Raw genomic sequence first — 20102 nt, 5'->3', positions numbered from 1 at the left:
GCTAAAAAATGGTTTGTAGCAAGAAAAGCAGTTAATAGTGAAATTTGTACATAAATTGCATACTTGAGTATTTTGGATCTTTGATGTCATCAGTGGAGGTACTTGGTATTCTGGTGCAAATATACTTTATTTATGACTTCTTATCCTATGTGATTTTTGTCACTGTCTTTTTGTAGATCATCTAGGAGGGGTCTACTTCATACATTGGAGGCCTTCCTCTGCTGCTTTTTATATTTTGTGGATTCCAGTAGATCGATGCTTGAAACCCATGAAACAAACAAACAAACAAACTTCACACTTAAGATTGAATGTCACAAAATTTCCCCTATAAATTTTCCTTTTTTTTCTTTCTTCTTTTTTTTCTATAGGAGTCAGTGTGGAATAGCTGAAATAGGCAGCTGGGAGAACAGAGGTTCAAGTATTGCCTGATTTGTCAGTGGAAATACTTTCCATAACAATGAAATCGCACACCTGGTTTAAAAAAAAAACACCAAACCAACAAAATTTTATAAATTAAAATCTTCAAACTTCAGTGTTCATTGTTTTCTGAAGACATGTTTGTTATAGAAGTTAACACTTAAAAATATTTATTGATAGGGCATTATTAAAGAACAGCTATAGTTAGTTACACCATTCCAGATGAAATGCTTCCTTGACAAAAATTTATGATGTTTCACATTCTTATTCTGTCTGTAAGGACACTTTATACCCCTCCAATGTAGAGAGAGTAAGCTTTTCTTGTGGATATTTTAGACATTTATCTTTTTAATAAATATTACTTTTACTCAAGTATCTGGAGTATATAAATTAAAATAATTTAGGAATATATCTAGGATCATGGCTAATATCAAGCTGCTTTATGTGGTTTATTATTATCCATTAACATTTTTCATTTACTTTATTGTTCATTAAAAAAGGCCTCACTCTAAAAAGAAAAGTGACAATTGATTAACAGATAGGAACTGAAGTTTGCTTTCTTGGTGGCAATGAATTGGGTTATTACTAAAATAAAACTCTTTAGTCTACTTTAATTTTTTTGATGATAATTTTTACATACTTTTATTGGAGATAAGAATCTAATAATTACATGAGTTCCAATTTCTTTGTGTTATTTTCTGTTTTCACTTCAGGGATAAATGGCTTGTTTTCTTTTTGTAGGAAGCTTGCACCTTTTGTAGCCTTGTGGGTTGTGGTTCACAGTTTTTTACCTTTTGTCCAAAATAGCAGATTTTGTTTGTAGTAGTGCAGAGCTTCGTTTGAATCAGTCGGTTTTCTATTATTACTTTTTTTTTAAAGACTGAATCTCCCTATCTTGTAATGAGATGCTGGAATGTGTGGGACTGTTCATGGGCTGATGCCACTACCGACTTTGATCTGTTTCATTTCAAACCTGTGCCAAGTCACCTGCCTTATGCAGTCTGGCAATATGTTTGTTCTTGGGGGCATACCATATTGGTGTTGAATCCAGTTCTGCAGATTGGGACTTCTAAGCTTAAGATATTTACTAGCTTTGATTTTCAGAATTTCTATTTTTGCATTTAGTTTTTTTTATTAGTTACTTTTTTGTTTGTTTTTAGTTATATGGGCAACTTAGGTTGGGTCTGTTTCTTTTGTTGGTTAAAAGTGTTGAGAGAGAAGTTTTCTCCCAAAGGACTACTTTGGACCAAAAGTTTTTTGTTTTTTTAAAATTATGCCTTTTCATCATCGTTTTCTTTGATGAAATTATTGTTTCTATGATTTGTGCTTTAATCCACCAAATCTTTTGGATTACATTATTTAGCCTTCATTTTAAGTTTTTATTTTTTTCTTCTGAGGCTCTTTATTATGATACATTTTAAATTTTATTATGTGATCAGTAAAGGATGTCTAATATTTCTCCTTTTTCTGTATTTGCTTATCAGGTTTTTATGCCCTATTATGTGGTCAGTTTTTGTAAAAGTGTGAAGCAGAGTTGAGAAACATTTATACTCCTTTTAGTTCCCATTCAGTAATCTCCAGAGATCTATCATGTCTAACTTTTATAAAATTCTATTCAAATCTGTAACTGCTTTTGTTTATCCTTTTGTTGCTTTTGTCTGGGTCTGAATAATGCACATTGAAGTGCTCAGCAATTATTTTTCTCTATGGTTTGATTAGTTTTTCCTTTATGTATTTAGATGTTGTAGCATTTGGTACATATATATCAAGTATTTATATTTTTTTTCAGTTTTCTGAGAAGCATCATAGCTTAGTGGCTAGAGTAATTTTTGAAGCCAGGAAGATCTGTGTCCAAGCTCCACCTTTGACATATCCCTCAGGCTATGTCACCTTGGGTAAGCTATTTAGCCTCTTATCAGTGCTCAAGGCAAGTCTCAAAATTATACTTTACAAAGAAGGTGATGTTTGAGTTTTCTCATCAGGAAGTACCTCATACTATTAAAATTTCATGTCCTGTCCTATTTTTTCATTATTTGTGATGTCTTTAAACATAATATAGTTTCCCTCCTTATCTCTTTAAATTCTGTTAGCTTTTTCTGAGTTCATGATTGCCACTCCAGCTTTTTTGGTTTCATTTAAGACATAATAGATTCTGTTTCTTACTTTTATTTTCACTGTGTCTTCCTGTTTTAAGTACATAATGTAAGCAACATATTGTTGGATTCTTCTTTCACATATATTCTTCTGCCCTCCTCTGTTTTATGAGTGATTAGTTTCATTCACATCAGTGTTTATAAATAATTAATTGTCTTATTTTCATCATACTTTCCCATAACTTTTTTCATGTCTGACCCTTTCACTGTACTTTACAAAGAAAACCAAGGTGGGGAAAGAAAGTCAATGGGATTAACAGTCACTGGAGTGGTCTGAACCCATTCATCTGCCTTGTCTCTATTGAAGGAAGCCCAGAGCTCTATCATTGATTCATATATGTTCTTTTTTCCTTTTGATTCCCACTCTGCCATGTAGCTGATATTTGTTCTTCTTCCTCAGCTCTCCCCTCTGTCTTAACACTGCCCCTCTTTCCTTTTCCCTATCCCTTCCTTTATCCCTCTTAGATGCCTGGGCAGCAACCTGTGAGGAGGCAGGCCTGGGAGTGGCCTCTTCTGCTGTCCTAGACTGGATGGAGTAGCTTACTGGTGTTTTTTTTTCTTTGTTTTATTGGTCATTATTTCAGCTAGCATCCTTTTCCCATCTTTATTGGAGAGTAGCTTAGGGGAGTGAGGCTCAGCTGTAACTTGACTAGTAGTGTACAGTTCTATTTTGAAGGTCAGTTATATAGGTGGTTCATATGGCCTTTCAAAACTTCAGTGGCTTCTTTTTGCTTTGAGGATCAAATGCAAATACTTGTGACTTTTAAAGCCTTACATAAGCTGGTTCCAACCTACCTTTTTAGGCTTATTCTACATGGTTTTTCTTCATACGCACTCCAGTATGGCCAGATTGATCTTTTTTGCTGGTCCTTATACTTAATATTTATACTTATACTTAATCTCCATCTCCATTCTCAGGGACTTTGAACAGGCTGTTCTCCATGTTCAGAATCTGCTTCCCCCTCATCACTACCTCTTAGAATCTTTATTTTCCTTTAAAGCACAAATTAAATGCCATCTCCTAGAAGAGGCATTCTTGCCCTTCCCTCCAGTTTCTAGTGCCTCCTCTCCAAATTACCCAATTTTTATATGGGTATGTGTGTATTTAAATATTACTTTAATGTGTATTTGTTTTCTTTCCCAATGGAAAGTAAACAAGTCTTTGAGGGCAAACACTTTCATTTTTATCTTTATTTTCACAATGGCCTAGCACAGTCCCTGGCACACAGTGAGTGCTTAATAAATGCTTCTTGTTTGGTTTAATATAGGGCAATAAAATGGGGAAGAAATTTACTTAGTTGTGACTTTATAAATAGGGCAATAAACATTTATAATTTCTGTTTTATGTAAAAATTTAGAAGTTATTATTTGTTTTATTTAACAAATGAATTCTAAATTTTGTTTAGAATTCTTAAACATTTCCAAAAATTTGACATCAAATGATATGAGAAACCAAAATGAACATTTAAAATTGGCTAATTTATTACTTTGGTTCATTCTAGACTCTCTTCTGAGAATTGATGTCCATTTCCATCATTTCTTTAATTTGGTTGACACTTTGGATAAACATGGCACAACTCCAGCAGGGAGGTCCAGATGAAAAAGAAAAAACTACAGCATTAAAAGGTATACATTTGTTTTTGCTATTTTTACAAGTGATTTAAGGCATGTTTACAAAGGTATAGGAAACATTCTAGATTTAAATATTTTGATGACTTTTCTGACTCATTTCAGTTCTTTCCTAAAAAATACAAATGCCTGTACTTTTTGTGTTATTCATAACATTTTAGTATAATTTGAAGTTTGGGATTCCAGGACAATACATGGAGAGGGTGGCAGTCTCCCTTATGCGCCACTTATCTTGCCAGAGGGAAGACCTCATGGGCCACATGGTTCAGGATAACTCCCTCATCACAGTCTTCCTGTTTGGGAGAATGGAGGATGCCTGTTCCTACTGCGACAGAGATTTCTGTCCCCAGCCTATTAGTCCTAAGCCATGCCTTGGGAAGTAGGGGCGGCTGCCAAGACTGTTGGTCCCAGTGCCTGGTGTATGGCTAATGCTTATGAAGGAGAAAACTGGAGGGGTGGGAAGGTAGAGAGCCACAAGACAACAGGAGGTAGCAGAGAGAAATGACTCCTAAAGGGGTGGATTTCACAAGGAGCGTGAAAACAGGTCAAATCCAGGAGTGGCTGTAGGGGGATGCCAAACATCCTGGTGGGTTTTCATAGTTTTTTTATCAGAGTTAATCAGGAACAGACATTGTGGGGAGGGAACAGGGAGCTTGCACCTGGTATGAAGGTTATATTTCTAGAACTGGTACTGCTGCATGCTAGGGGAAATGCCTGAGAAATTGGGGCTAGTTGATATTCAGATTCCCCTCTGGTGAAAAGGGCCTTTCATTCTGGCTAGTGACTGAGGTGATGTGGGCTTCTATGGCTTCTTCACTTAATGGGTGGGGAAGCTACTGTGATCCTTTTACTCTATTAATGCCTTAAGCATAATAGGTCCTAAATAGATCATAGGATATGCTATTTCAGAGCTGGAAGAGAACTTAGGGGTCACCAAATTCAATATTTTGTTACTTTTAAGGTGTTTTTGTTGTTGTTATTGTAGTTTCCTCAAATGCATGAGGAAATTGAAGTCTGTGTAGGATGAATGACTTACCCTGAGTGACATAGCTGGGACTAAAGTCCAGGTTTTTTTTTTTTGATTCCTTGTACAAAGTTCCCAAAATTTTTTTTGGGGGGGTGGGGTCAGACTAATGGACAATTTGGTCTAGTATTCTGTGTCCCATAGTGAAATTGAAAACTTCTTGTGGAAAGACTTGAGCACGCCAAAATGGAAAAAACCCAGAATATCTCATTGTGGATCTGTGAAATTACATATATAAAACTTTCTTGAAAGTACCGTGTGTTTTTTTTCAGCTTGTTGGATCTTTTGGGATTCTTAGTTCTTTATGTTAGCTAGGTTAAGTAATAAATAATAAATCTCATTTATAGGGTTCTTTCCAAACACATAGCTCTTTGAGTGTTTTATCTCATTTGATCCCCAGAACACCACCATGAAGTAGATAGTGTAAGTATTATTTCCTCATTCTGTAGATGAGTTAGTTAGGTGGCACAGTAAATAGAGGGCTGGACTTGGAGTTAGAAAGATCAATTTCTAATCCTGCCTCAGACTCTTACTAACTTTAGGACTCTGGACAAATCACAATCTCTGTGCCTCAGTTTCATCAACTATAAAATGGGCATAATGATGACACTTCCCTCACAGGGTTTTTGTGAGGATTAGCTGAGGTAGTATTTGTAAAAGTGGCTCCCAGTAGGTGTTCTATAGATGCTTAGTTCTTTCCCTTTTGCCTCAGTTTTCTCATCTGTAAAATGGGGTTAATATAGTACCTACCTTTCAGCGTTATTGTGAGGATCAAGTGAGATAACTTGTAAAGTTCTTTACAAACCTTAAAGCACTATATAAATAGTGGCTGTTATTATTATTGTTAGATGAGGAAATAAGCCCAGAGAATTATAGTGTATTGCCTGTGATTCCTGAATGGTAAGTGCATAGCTACTAAAATCTCTGTGGCCTAATGGCAAAAGCACAGAACTTAAAGTCAGGAGAGACCCAACTTTGACTCCTGCCTCCTTCACTTATTAGCTGTGTGAACATGAGCAAATTATTTTAACTTCCTTGAGCCTTGGTTTTGCTGAAGGTAAAAGTGAGCTAATAATATAGTACCTACTAATAATATAGTACTTAATAGGTTTTTGTGAGGATCAAATGACATGTATATCAAATGATTATTCACCTTAAGTGTCAGGTGGCATTATCTTTCTTTTATCCAGGTGCTTACTCTCAATCCAGAGTGTCTTTTGGTCATATTGTCATGCCTCTCACCCCATACCACATTTCTTTGTTCTAAAACTACCTCTTTCAAGCTTTAAGTTATGCCTACCACATCCAGCATTCTGGAAGTAAGTGAATGAATTTGGGTTCATCCTGTCTCTTCTCTGCCCATGATTTTTCTAACCTCTAGCACCATCCTCTTTAGGTTGCATCTAGTGCTTTTTTAGGTTGTTCACAAAAGAAGGTCTTCCCGTCTCTAGTTCCTCATACTGTATCCCTTATGGATGTAAAGCTGGCCTGGAAGCTAGGACAAGTAGTGTCCAGTACCTGGGACAGAGCCCATGGCTACTCAACCCTGGGCAAATCACCTCTCAGTGCTCTAGGCTACTGGTGCCAACCTCAGATAGAAAGAGGCCCAGGGGGCAGCATCTTGTCTTAGAAAACCACAAATGAGCATTATGTATTTTATTGTATTTTTAAAAATTTTGTTAAACATTTCCCAATTGCATTTTTTGTTTTGTTTTGTTTCTTTTTTCTTTTTTCTTTTGGTGGGGCACTGAGGGTTAAGTGACTTGCCCAGGGTCACACACCTAGTATGTATCATGTCTGAGGCCAGATTTGAACTCAGGTCCTCCCGAATCCAGAGCCAGTGCTTTATCCACTGCACCACCTAGCTGCCCCTCCCAGTTGCATTTTAATCTAGTTTTGGGGCACTAGGGAGAGTTTGACACTTCCTCTTTAGATCACTCAGTTTCAGAGAATGTGCTGAGCTGTATTGGTAGAGGGAGTCTCTTCACCTGGGAACTCCCTACATAGATGAAATCAAAGGTCCAGTCTCCAGTTGTCCCTCTTTTCCCCTTCTTCCCCCCCCCCCCCCCATTCTGTGCCTTGCCTTTCTCCCTTTAGTTGTTTTTCCCTGGCTCTTCTTGATTTTCAGCAACTTGAACTGCATGCCTTATTCTTGATGTAGATTAACTATGGTTTGGTTCAGAGATAGTCTGAGGTTTTCTTTTGTTCCTGATGTCTGATTCAGTAACATTTATGAATTTTATCATTTTGTTTACAGGAGCACATGAGATGATGTCCTTAGGAACCTTTTATATCTCTTTCTTGACTAATAGCTTATTTAATCAATCAACAAACATTTATTAAGCACCTACCATGTTCCAGGCATTTTTTATTTTTTGCAGGGCAATGAGGGTTAAGTGACTTGCCCAGGGTCACACAGCTAGTAAGTGCCGAGTGTCTGAGGCTGGATTTGAACTCAGGTACTCCTGACTCCAGGGCTGGTGCTCTCTCCACTGGGTCACCTAGCTGCCCCAACTGAGTCTATCTTGATCCCCTCTGTACTATGTATGCTCTTTGAGGGCAATCACTATTAATTTTCATCTTTTTATTCCTAGCACCTGTCATAGTGCTTGGTATCTTAAAATCCTGTTAAGGTAAATTGAATTATAGCCTCTTTTACTCTGGCAGTTAGCAGGTCTTGGTCTTTTTTATTTGGATTTCTTCATTAGGTATATTTTTAATTTGGCTCAAGGCTTGCTCTGGGTTATTGATTTTACTGGGCCTTTTCTGCCTAATGACTGGATTTTGCTATAATTCCCTCTTATAAAATTTTGCAACCGTAAGTTTTTTAAATTGAGAATTTTGTTTTTACCTATCATATAAAACCTTGTTGTTAGGTCAGGGTTGATCAGGTTGGTTTGATACTGGAATGAAATGAAATACTCCCTAAAACTCTTGACAGTTAACAGAAGGAGATTTAAGTATAGTCATCCAGGACCCCACATTGATTTACTTGAGTGGAACCCCCAAGCTTCAAGTTCGTCTGCCATTCAAGAATCAGAACTGAGGCGAACACCTTGTAGTTTATTGTGCCCAGGAAACCAAGAAGCCTTAGTCCCTTGAACCAGTTAAATCTCAACTACAGTTTCAACACCTTTTTTTTTGGTGGGGCAGTGAGGGTTAAGTGATTTGCCCAGGGTCACACAGCTAGTGTCAAGGTCAGATTGGAATTCAGGTCCTCCTGAATCCAGGGCTAGTGCTTTATCCACTGTGCCAACAAGCTGCCCCCAGGTTCAATACCTTTTAAGGAAAAACTAGCTTAACCTGCGTGGGGCAAAGCCTTGGTGAGATATTGCTCCTACCACTAACTCCAACATACAAATTAAATCCACTTCAATGTATAGTATGCCAAAGAAGGAAAACAGCATAAAAGTATACGTTTGACTGATCTGTTATACAACCTTATGTGTTATAAGTTTTCTTTGCTTTTAAAAAGGACAGGTATATGTTGTATTATATGTTAGTAACAATGTTGTCTCAGGTTTTTGATCTGAGTTTTTTTGCCATTTGAAGTGATTTTTATTTATATAGTTGTAGTAATTTTTCTTTTGTTCTACTTTGTTCATTCTTCATCATTTTACATATTTGTCATTTTCTATGGTGCAGTACTATTCCATTTATGTTCATTTATCATTTCCCAATCATTGTATATTTTGATTTGTTTCAGACTTTTTATTTTAGAAGTAGTGCCACTATGCATATTTTTTAGATAGATCTTATGTCAGTAACCTGCTTGGGGTATAAATCTGGTAGTAGGATTACTGGGTCACAGGTGATGAACAGTTTTGTGACTTTTCTTACATAATTCCATATTGTTTTCTAAAATGTATCACCATGATGTTTTTGTGCATCATAGTCATCATTAAATATTTCTTTAAATATTTTATTCATTTAATGAGTATGAGACTATATATCAGAGATTTTAATTTATACTTATTAGCAATTTTGAGCATTTAAAATTTTTAAATAATTTATTTAAATAAATATAATTATCTAAGTTGTATAATTAAAATATTTATATTTAGGGAAATGTTTATAGATGCTCTGTTTTAAAATATTGCTATCAATTTTTATTTCCCTATCATAGAACCCTTCCTTAAAACAAAACAGTAAAGTTACTCAAAGATACTTGCTGAAAAGATTTTTTTCCCCCTGAATCAATAGCTTTTGTTTAGATAATTGATTTTGCTGTAGAAGTGCTTGAGGAAGACCAAATGTGAACAATCTGGCTGAAAGAACATCGGACTGGAAATCAAGAGAATTGGGTTCTAGCTCCTTCTCTTACTGTTTTTTTTCTGACTAAAAGGAGGGTGTTAATCAACGTGATCTCTAAGGATCTGTCCAGCTCTGACATTCTGTTGAAACTGTGAAATCTAGTAGTATTAGTGTTTTTTATATGATCGTGGGCAGGCCACTACCCTCCTTGGGGTCTTAATTTCCTCCTTGGTAAGACTTAGCTGTTGGAGTAGCTGTTCCTCTACAATTTTATTTTATTTATTTTATTTAAATTAAATTTTTTTTTTTTTTGCGGGGCAATGAGGGTTAAGTGACTTGTCCAGGGTCACACAGCTAGCAAGTATCAAGTGTCTGAGGCTGTATTTGAACTCAGGTCCTCCTGAATCCAGGGCCAGTGCTTTATCCATTGCACTACCTAGCTGCCCCCTCCTCTACAATTTTAACATGCTACTTAGATGGTTTAGGTTGGGGTAGCATGAGGATTGGTTATATTCCTTTTCCCCATAGTCATATCTGCCTTATTTTTTTTTAAAGGTTATTACTACATCTTTCTACCTTCCTCCAGGAGCTAGGCTTCTTGGGTCTCAAGAGAGAAGAAACAGCTAATTAATTTTGATAACTAGGTGCTAAGGTCCATTTAAAAAGAAAGTTACCAAATGCTCTTAGGTTCAGGATTTTGGGATATCTCCTCTAGGGTTTGAAGGGACATGGTGTTCAATATTGTGATGCTGGTTTGAGTTGTCTGGCACAAGCTGCCTGTTTCGTCTTCCTCAAGGATGCCTTGTTGCTTCTCGTAGACTGGCTTACTTGTCCTGTGTGTGGCAGTTATTTGTGACAGAAAAATGCATAATTGAGTGGAAAAGCTTACTAATCTTTTCTTCGTGAGACTATAGGCCAGATATTTGATGGATTTCAGCTTACTTAAACTATAGTCTTTTTACCTGGGAAGAAATAAACAGCCATGTGCTTGTTAGCTTTGGAAATCAGTGTATCATAACTAATCATGTTTTATGTTTTCAGATGGGTCTGATTACTGGGTGAGGTGTTCTATTCAATAGCTGTATTGTAGATAAAATTCCTTTATGGTGAAAAACATTCATTCATCAACAAACATTTAGTAATCTTTTTCTATGTGCAATGCTCTGTGCTAGGATTGGGGGGAGTTATAAATATAAATATGACATTGTCTTTTGCCCCAAAGGAGCTTACTTGTCCAGTGTGGATGATGGTTGAATGAATGAATGAAAAAGCATTCACTAAACTTACTGTGTGTTAAGTACTATGCTAAATGCTGGGAATACACATAAAAGTAGATAGTTTTTCAAGGAAAACACTTTAATTGGAGAAATGGCATATAAAATAAAGTTCAGCTACAGGGTGGATAGAAAGACCCAGATATGCTAAGGGTTCCATAGGATAGATAACAAGTACTGTCTTTGGTTTCTATCAGGAGATCAGATTTATAGAGGTCTGGAATAAGTAGAGACAGGGCCAATCTTCAATCACACTAGAAGAAATAGAGTTGTTGATTAGCATCTCCTCTAAGCTGGTTGAGCAGTTGAGCCTTCAAATAACTGGGATGGGTTCTGGTCTTTCCAGGATAGGAAGAGCAGAAGAAGGGAAAGGAAAGACAGATAAAAAAAAATCATAGGATAATAGATTTAAAGTTGGATCTTAGAGATCACAGTGCAGGTCATGTGTATTAGGAAGCTGAAGTCAAGAATTTTTACACATTCTCACAGGTAATAAGCAGCAGAGCATGGTTTCAAACTCATATTTACACTTTTTCTCTCTCTGCATTCTTAGAATAACATATATTATCTGATGTTAGATCCAGTGATATTTCTATCACACCTCACTGTCTCTCATGTACATAGATAAATCCAATACAAATTCCAGTACAGAAGAGGGAGTACAAAATATTTTGAAATCAGGGAAAGGAGGGAGCACTTTCATCTGAAAGGCTTGGTAGAAGTCGTGCTGTTTGAACTGAAAATCGTAAAGGAGGATCTGCAGGATGTTAATAGGTAGAGAAGGGGAGGAGGACATTCCAAGGTCAAGTGGATGTATTTAAGTAACAGTAATTAGTCTTGCTTGATTAATGTATAGTGTGTATGTTAGGGGAACTGAGTTGGTAGACTTTAGTTAGATTGTGGAGAGCCAATCTGAGATGCTTGGATTTAGAGAGCAGATCTTTGAGCAGTGAGTGGTGTAAGTAGGCCTTAGTGCTATTTAATTTCTAGATTGTTTTGTTGTAATGAAATTTTGTTGGAAATGAAAATACTTAAATAGATCTAACATCATAAATATTGGAAAGTTTCCTCTAATGATGTAGATTATAACATAACTGTCTCTGCCTGTCCTTTACTACTTTTGTCCATATCATCCCATAAGTTCAAGACAGGGGGTCTACTCAGCATGCTAGTAGTATTCAGTAATTTTTTTTCCTGACATCCTCAGTTTACCCATGGAGCATTCTGGCTCAGCTGTCATCTTGATCTCTTCTCATTATAGAATTTCTTGATGACATCCTTTATTTCTGTTCTTCATTGAAGACATTCCTCATTGGTTATATGTTGCAGCCTATTTGCCTATGCCATGTACCTCTCCATTGCCTTCTGTGTGATTGTCAGTGTTAATTCAGAGAGTTTTATATTCCATTTTTGGTAGAATTTTGTATTAAAAAGTTGAGCATTTGCTTACATGAGAAGTTTGGCAGGGAGGGGTCTTCCCTTCCGTTTATTCAATTCTGGACTCAATTCATATTCCCTAAGTACTATATTCTCTCTCTCTGTCTTTCTCTCACCCCCCCCCCCATACAGATTCTACAGATGGACACACTTGATACATATACTGGTGGTCAAGCTCAACTGCATTTTGTAATCTGAGCAATAGAAATTCTTAATCCATTTGTTCTTTTCCATCTGAATGGTCAGGCCAGATTCCTTTGAGTGCTTATAGAAACCTTTTGGGAGGCTCTGCAATGTTGTGGGACTTGGTGATCATTTCAGTGTTATTTGAAAACAGGATTATGAGCGGGGCTCTACGGTTGACAGGTGATCCTCTTTAACTTAGACTCTATTCTGAATCTGTTTCCACAGTAATGAATACTTTTAGTGATGATTGCTAAACTTATATACATTAAAATAGAAAAGAAATGTCTTAAAATCAAAAAGGTAGAGGCATTGTGTGTGTATATATGTTTGTATATGCATATGTGTGTGTATGTGTATTCCCTCACCTCCTCATCTTTCTACCTTCTGCTTTTATTTTTGTAGCTCTGAGAGTCATATAGCTGGAAAGAAATTAGAGATCACCCAGTCCAATTCCCTTTATTTATTTTAAATTTTTTTTTTTTTGGTGAGGCAATTGGGGTTAAGTGACTTGCCCAGGGTCACACAGCTAGTAAGTGTCAAGTGTCTGAGGCTGGATTTGAACTCAGGTCCTCCTGACTTCAGGGCCAGTGCTCTAGCCACTGTACCACCTGGCTGCCCCCAATTCCCTTTATTTTAAGGATGAGGAAATTGAGTCCCCACAGAAGTTAAGTAATTTGTCCTGAAGTTGTCTACCTAGTTTGGGACAGAATTGGGATTTTAATTTAGGTTTTTGTTTCCCAGTCTAAAATTTTTTCTATTACTTGGATCTTTGTGAGTGTGTGTGTATGTGTGGTTTTGTTTTTTTCTTTTAAATGAATATTCAAGTGTATAAGTGGTTGGAGCCATTGAGGGGTTAAGGATTGAGAGCTATTGAAGAGCATTTTTTCTGTTCAAATAGGCATCGAGGTGGCACCATAGTGCACTGAGCTCTGTTTCTGGAGTCAGGAAGACCGGAGTTCAAATGTGGCCACAGACACTTAATAGCTGTGTGACTGTGATCAAGTCACAGTTTCCTCATCTGTAAAATGGGGATAATAATAGTACCTACCTCCCAGGGTTGTTATGAGGATCAAATGGGATAATAATTGTAAAGCAGAGTGCCTGGCACATAGTAAGCACTATATGTTTGTTAGCTATTTATTATTCTCATTATTCTCCTTCCTAGAATGCAAATAACACACAATCAGTTCTCCTCTTTGTTAGGTATGGGGTTTTACAGCACACAAAGCCTCACACTAAATCATTCTTATCACAGGGTTTTCTGATTACTGTATAAACCATGTGGACATACTCATTTCTTTTTTTTTTTTCCAGGGCAATGAGGGTTAAGTGACTTGCCCAGGGTCACACAGCTAGTTAAGTGTCAAGTGTCTGAGGCTGGATTTGAACTCAGGTCCTCCTGAATTCAAGGCCAGTGCTTTATCCACTGTGCCATTTAGCTGCCCGCGACATACTCATTTATATCAGAAATGTACAGGAAGACACGTGTGCCCCTCCTCTCTGCCATGTAAAATTCCCACATTAGCTTTATTTGGGATAGTGAAGCTGGAAGCTGAATCCTAGCCAGTAATTCTGGATAACCCACAGATATTAGGGGACTGTAGGATTTTATATTTAAACAAATCGGTGTGAATTTTCCATTCTGGGGTAAATACACTTCAGCTGTCTTTTGAGTATCCCAATTATAGAATCGTAAGTGGGTAAGAGAAGTCTAAGCAAGGGAGTTGGTATGGTAGAAGCTCAGAATCAGGCCTGAGGTCATACATATTTGGTTAGAGATTTTGTCTACTACGTTCTCCCCTGAGTGAGGCACCTAATCTCACTAGCCTGTATCACCTTTGTTTAAGGAAATGGTCATGTGGACAGGGACCAGAAGAAATCCTTATTTTATATGCTTTTTCTTATACATTATTTTTCTTTTTAGAATTTTTAAAAGTACCTTTTCTCTTATATCACATTGATTTTCAAATGCAGTATTTCCCTTTCTCCTCCCAATGACCTTTTTCTTCAAGCAGATCTAAAAAACCCACAATATAAAACAAACAATTGGGCCACACCAGCAGACAACAACCAGGTGTAACAGCATAAACAACATTTCACACCCATTGTCTTCCACCTTTCTACCCAAAAGAAGGTGATACAAATCTCATATCTTTTCTGGGGGTCATATAGATTATTCTGATTATACAGTGTTCAGTTTCATTTTACTATTTTTTTCCATTTACATTGTTGTAATCCCTACTTTTCCTGGTCCAATTCAGATAAGAGTGAGATTCGTTGGATGCCCACTCCTCCCAATCCCATCAAATATTTGCTGAATATTCTTTTCATGTACCCAGTTATGAAAAATAGTAAGATCTATGTCCTTTCCCCTTTCTACTCTAGTATATTCCATTTACCATTCCTTCTCTTTAAAATTAAAAAAACATCCCTTCCCTGTTAAAACTCTTAGAACCAATCCACCCTTGGGTTCTTATTTTTTCTTATTTAACTGTCTCATTACCCATTGAATAATAACAGTAAAATAATAATAATAATAATAATAATAATAATAATAATAATAATAATAATAATAGATCATTGGGATAGCTAGATGGCATAGTGGATCCAGCACTGGCCCTGGAGTCAGGAGGACCAGAGTTCAAATCTAGCTCTAGACACTTACTAGCCGTGTGACACTGGGCAAGTTATTTAACCCCAATTGCCTCCCTAAAACAAAACAAAATAAGAGCATTTATATAGTGCTCTAAGGTTTATAAAGCATTTAAAAAAATATCTAATTTTACCCTCATAGCAATCCTGGGAGGTAAGTACTATTATTATTCCCTTTACAGATGAGGCAACTGAAATAGACAGTTAAATGATTTACTCATATCACATACTTAGTAGGTTTCTGAGGCAGGATTTGAACTTGTTTTCCTCCTTCTGGGTTTAGCACTGTACACTGCCACCTAGCTGCCTATGAAGACATAAAGGTTCTGAAGAGGCATTCATTTCTTCTATCTAATTAGAATGTTAGCCTTTCATCATTATATAGCCTCTTCTTTTTGCTCAAACAACTGTTATGTATTTACATTTTCAAATTCGTACTCAGTTCTGCCCTTTTTATCAGGAATGCTTGTGAGTTCTGTATTCCATTAAAAGTTCATTTTTCACCCTATGGGATTTTACTTGCTTTGCAGGCTAAGTTTTTCCTTGGTGGTCAGTCCATATATTTTGCCTTTTAGAATATTGTATTCCAGGCTTTCCTCTCATTGAAAGTTGAAGCTTCTAGGTCTTGTGTGATCTTCATCTGGTACTTGGACTCTTTTTTTCCCCCTGACTTCTGGCAATATATATATTTTTTCTTTTACATGGAAGCTCTGGATTTAGGCTATAACATTTTTGACACTTTACTTTTTGTGTTCTGTTTAGGAGGTGATATGTGGATTTTTTCCATCTTTACTTTTACTTCCGATTAAAATAGGGTTTGGACAATTTTCCTTTATGGTTTCTTGAAATATAATGTATAGGCTTTTTAAAGAAATCATGAATCTTAGGGAGTCTGATGATTATTTTTCCTTGATATGACTTCCAGGTCTGTTGGGTTAGATAGCATATACCTTTCATTTTTCTCTCTTCCCCTCTCTTCCTTCCTTCCTCTTGATTTTGTTTGCATAAGGCATGCTGTGGCATGGAGCCATTGATTTCTCTTTGGTCTGTTATCATTTTCAGGGAGTTTGTTACTTCAGTAAGGCTTACCATTTCTTGTTTTAAGGTATTTATTTTCTTTCCATTTCTTTCCTCTAGAACATTTATTTCATTAAAAAAAATCTTGTGGGGCAGCTAGGTGGCTCAGCGGATAGAGCACCGGCCCTGGAGTCAGGAGTACCTGAGTTCAAATCTGGCCTCAGACACTTAACACTTACTAGCTGTGTGAACCTCGGCAAGTCACTTAACCCCAATTGCCTCACTAAAAAAAAAAATCTTGTTTCATTTTTCTTAGGTATTCATATAGTCCTTGCGGAAAATTCATTTTTCCTTCCTTTGAATCTCTGCAATTGTTATAGTGGTGATTGTTTCTTTGGTTTACTCATTTTTCCAGTCTTAGTTCTTGAATTGGAGAACTGTGCCATGGCCAGTTCTGTCTGTCCTCTTTTCTCCTTTTAGGTGCAGTGTTCTACCCTTGGTGTTGCCCTGTGTACCTTAGATATCTGTTCTGACTTATTTATCAGCAGAGATCCTGCCCTCCCCTTCATTCTTAAATCCTCCCATCGTCATCCACTTTTGAGTTTGAGTACTAGGTATTCTGGGTCCTATATGGTATTCTTAGGGAAGGTAGAATAGTAAGAACCTTGGAAACCTGGGGTGTTCCAATGCAAGTGCTGACATACTCACATTGGTTACTCTGTTCTTGGTGGCTCCTAAGGTTTCTAGTAATTTTCTACTCACTCTGGTCTTTTTTGGGGGTGAGCCCTCTGCTCTTACTGTGTCTAGATAACAGACTCTTGCAGGCAGGGGTGTGCTGGAGCCAGCTTGAACCAGTTCGCAGCAAATTTTCAGTGTAAGCATTTACACCTCAGGAATTGGCAAACACTATAAATCAGGGCTTGATTTATTGTTTTGTTTATTATCTAGACTGTGTATTTTTTTTTAAGAGAGTAATTTTTTAAAGATTTACCAGCTCATGCTTTGCAGACTATAGATATCTACTGTGAAGCTACTATCTGGTTTGCCTGAGTGGGGACATTTGTTTTGCTGGCCCTCTTTCTGATTGTTTATGGGCTTATGGCTGAATTTTTGTGCACTTCTGGGTTGGAAAAAAAATCACTGACTACAGAGTCTTATTGGATTCTTTGGATTTTTTATTATTTGGTCTGGTATCATTTTTTAGGTTTTCAATGGAATTAGGTATAAGGTAGCACAGCTGTCTGCCCCCTCATCATGCAGTCATCTTGGCTGGAAAATATAGAATTTCTTTTAATATGTTAATAGAGCTTTGTTTCACTGATTCATTCATAAGATAGTGAGAATAGTTTAGATTCCATTTATTCTTCTAAGAATCACAAAATTTCTGAGTTGAAAGGGTCTTCAGAGGTAATCTAGTCCAAAACATAAAAAGCTCTTTTGTCTGAAGCTTTCCTGTCCTACCAATTTTAATTGCTTATTTTTGAGAATTTACTTATATAAGTTTGGGATTCTCCATGGATCTTTTCTGTCTGTCCTTGTCTCTCCACTCATGTAGCCACAATTATATTTCAGGCCTTCATAACTTCTGACCTGGACTGTAACATTTATCTTTTTATTGGCCTCCGTGATCCACGTCTTCACTTCAGTCTGTCTTCTATATTGGTTCTAGAGTGATTTTCCTAAAGTCAGGATCTGACCATGCCACTCCTCTTTTCAATAAACTTCAGTGACTCCCTCTTATCTCTAGAAGAATTTATTAAACTCTGCATTTGGCATTCCTTCATAACCTGACCCCTTTTTATCTCTCCAGCCTCTCAGTCATACAATCTATAGTCCAGCCATACTGGCCTTATTGTGACTCATGCATAGTATTCCAATGAGTGGCCATCCTCTAACTCCCTCATTTCCTCCTCTTAGAATCCCTGATTTCCTTTTAAACTCAGCTCAAGTTCCATCTTTCACTTGAGACTTTTCCTGATTTCCCAAACTTCTGATGCCCTTCTCACCATTCACCTGATCTCTATTTTTTATATGCCTATGTATGTACATGCTTATTTCAATAGAATGTAAACTAATTGAGGAAAGAAACTCTTTATCATTTGTCTTTGTATTTTGGGTCTTAGTACAGTTTCTGACACATGATAGGTGCTTTTATGTTTATTGATTGATTTAAAAGAAAAATTCTCTTACTGTTTTATGCTGAACCTTCTGTTGCAGTCTGCTTGTCCTTAGTCAGTCTTGACTTACTGGCTATTATCCTGTCAAGTTTCTAACATGAGTCCTCATTTTGTCAGGCATTCCAAGCCATCCATCTTTTTTTTTTTTTAAATCCTTCTTGTATTAATATAGAAACATTAATATGTTCTCACTTGCTTTTTCTGCCAATTCCTGCAACTCCCCAACTGTTGGATAGATTACATTTTCACTTCAGTTTTCTTTAATTGTTTGATTATTATGTCATTTCCATTTTGAATATGCCATTGACTTTTCCCCAGCCATGCTACAGGAGGCATTTGTTGGCTGAATATTATTTCTTTTTCAGTTGATTTGAGATCACTTTTTTCCTAATAGTACTTTATAGTTTGAAATGAATGCTTTTGGTTACATAACACTTACCTATATGTGCTAATGAGAATAGTTTTCTTACCATTCATTTTCATCTTTACTTTTGTGGTCTGGTTTCTGCCCCCAACCACTCTGCAGAAACTGCTCTAAGAACCCTAATGACCTAACAATGAAAATCTTGATTATCTTTAGCATCTGACAATGTTGATCAACCTTTTATATCCTTGTCTTCCTGACATTGCATTCCCCTAGGTTTCCTTCTACTTCTTTGTCTTTTCTCTCTCCTTCTTTGGTTTCTCTTCTTTCTGCAGATTCAGATAGTATTCCCTATGTTTCAGCCCTCAGCTCTTTGTTCTCTCTGAAAGTAGAGAGCAGATCCCCATATCTCTAGTTGCCTATAGGACATTTTAACCTACATATTCCACAGGCATCTCAAGTTCAGTTTTCAAGACCAAGCTTGTTATTTTTTCCTTTATACCTTGCCCTTTCACACTTCAGATTTCTCTCAGTGGCACCACTTTCACCAATTCTAAGTTTGATAATCATGGTTCTTATTTGCCTTGTCATCTCTCATTTACAATCAATTACCAAGTCTTCCTTTCCACCTCTATTTTATTTTTCCTAACATATCCTTTATATCACTTCCAGAGTAACACATATCTAAGTATGTATCTCTGTCTGTGTCTCAGTCTACCCCTGTGTCTCTGTCTGGCTCATATCTTATGAGTGAAACAGCACTTTTTGCTAGACATTCAAGTTCCTTCTGCTTCCCCCTAATCTGGTGCTGGCTTTCAATTCCAGCTGACTGACATTCATATGATGACTATCCAGTTGTGTACTCTTGGCCTAGACAAATTCTTTTCCCCAAACAAGCCCTGGGCTTCATCATGTCTGTATTGTTGCTTATGATGTTCATTATCCCTGGAATGTCTTCCCTCATCCCCTTTCTCTACTGAATATATCCTTTTCCTCTTCTTTTAAAAACCAAAATAGGAGGCAAGTGGTGTAGATCACTGGATGAAGTCAGTAGGTTCCAGTCTGGCTCTGATATTTACTATTTGTGTAACCAAAGGCAAGTCATTTATCCCTTGAGCCTCAGTCATCTCTAAAATAATGGCCCCTGATAATCCTTCCTTTTCTAGATCTATGATTGTATAATCATTTGATTGTAATTTAAATCTGTTTCTTACATGAATTTTTTTCTGGTGCTCTAGTTCATATTATATTTTCCTTCTGGGTTCTTCAACTAACCAGTAGTTCACTCGACCTTTCTACTGCAATTATCACATTATTTTGCATCTTTGCATATATTATATACCCCCATTAGATTATAAGTTCTGCCAGAACCAAGATAATGCCTTATCTAAATTTGTATGTTTTCATTTATGCTGGGCACATAAATGGTGCTTAATAAAGTATTTGTTGAATTGAATTCCATACTGTGCCTAATAATAGCAGACATCTATATAATGGTTTAGGGTTTTCAAAAGGCTT

At 36.7% G+C, this 20102-nt stretch overlaps 1 protein-coding gene across 14 annotated transcripts in view; it reads left to right on the top strand.

The window, feature by feature from the left end:
• FAM172A (family with sequence similarity 172 member A) overlaps window positions 1–20102 on the top strand; it is a 484252-nt gene that overhangs the window by 25801 nt on the left and 438349 nt on the right. For 6 of the 14 annotated variants that reach the window (XM_043968841.1, XM_043968848.1, XM_043968862.1 and 3 more), the window contains exon 2: window positions 4073–4196. The exons of 4 other annotated variants lie outside the window; for them this stretch is intronic. In XM_043968841.1, the coding sequence (XP_043824776.1) occupies window positions 4091–4196 (106 nt within the window). In that variant the 5' untranslated portion in view covers window positions 4073–4090. Of the gene's footprint in view, window positions 1–2206; window positions 2313–4072; window positions 4197–20102 lie in introns of those variants that run through there. 4 more of the 14 variants (XM_043968856.1, XM_043968923.1, XM_043968931.1 and 1 more) reach the window with 4 other exon arrangements.

The sequence above is a fragment of the Dromiciops gliroides genome, chromosome 1 (genome assembly GCF_019393635.1).
Source record: "Dromiciops gliroides isolate mDroGli1 chromosome 1, mDroGli1.pri, whole genome shotgun sequence".
NCBI lineage: Eukaryota > Metazoa > Chordata > Mammalia > Microbiotheria > Microbiotheriidae > Dromiciops > Dromiciops gliroides.
The sequence above is the reverse complement of the archived record's forward strand: the minus strand, read 5'-3'. Positions and strand labels throughout refer to the sequence as shown.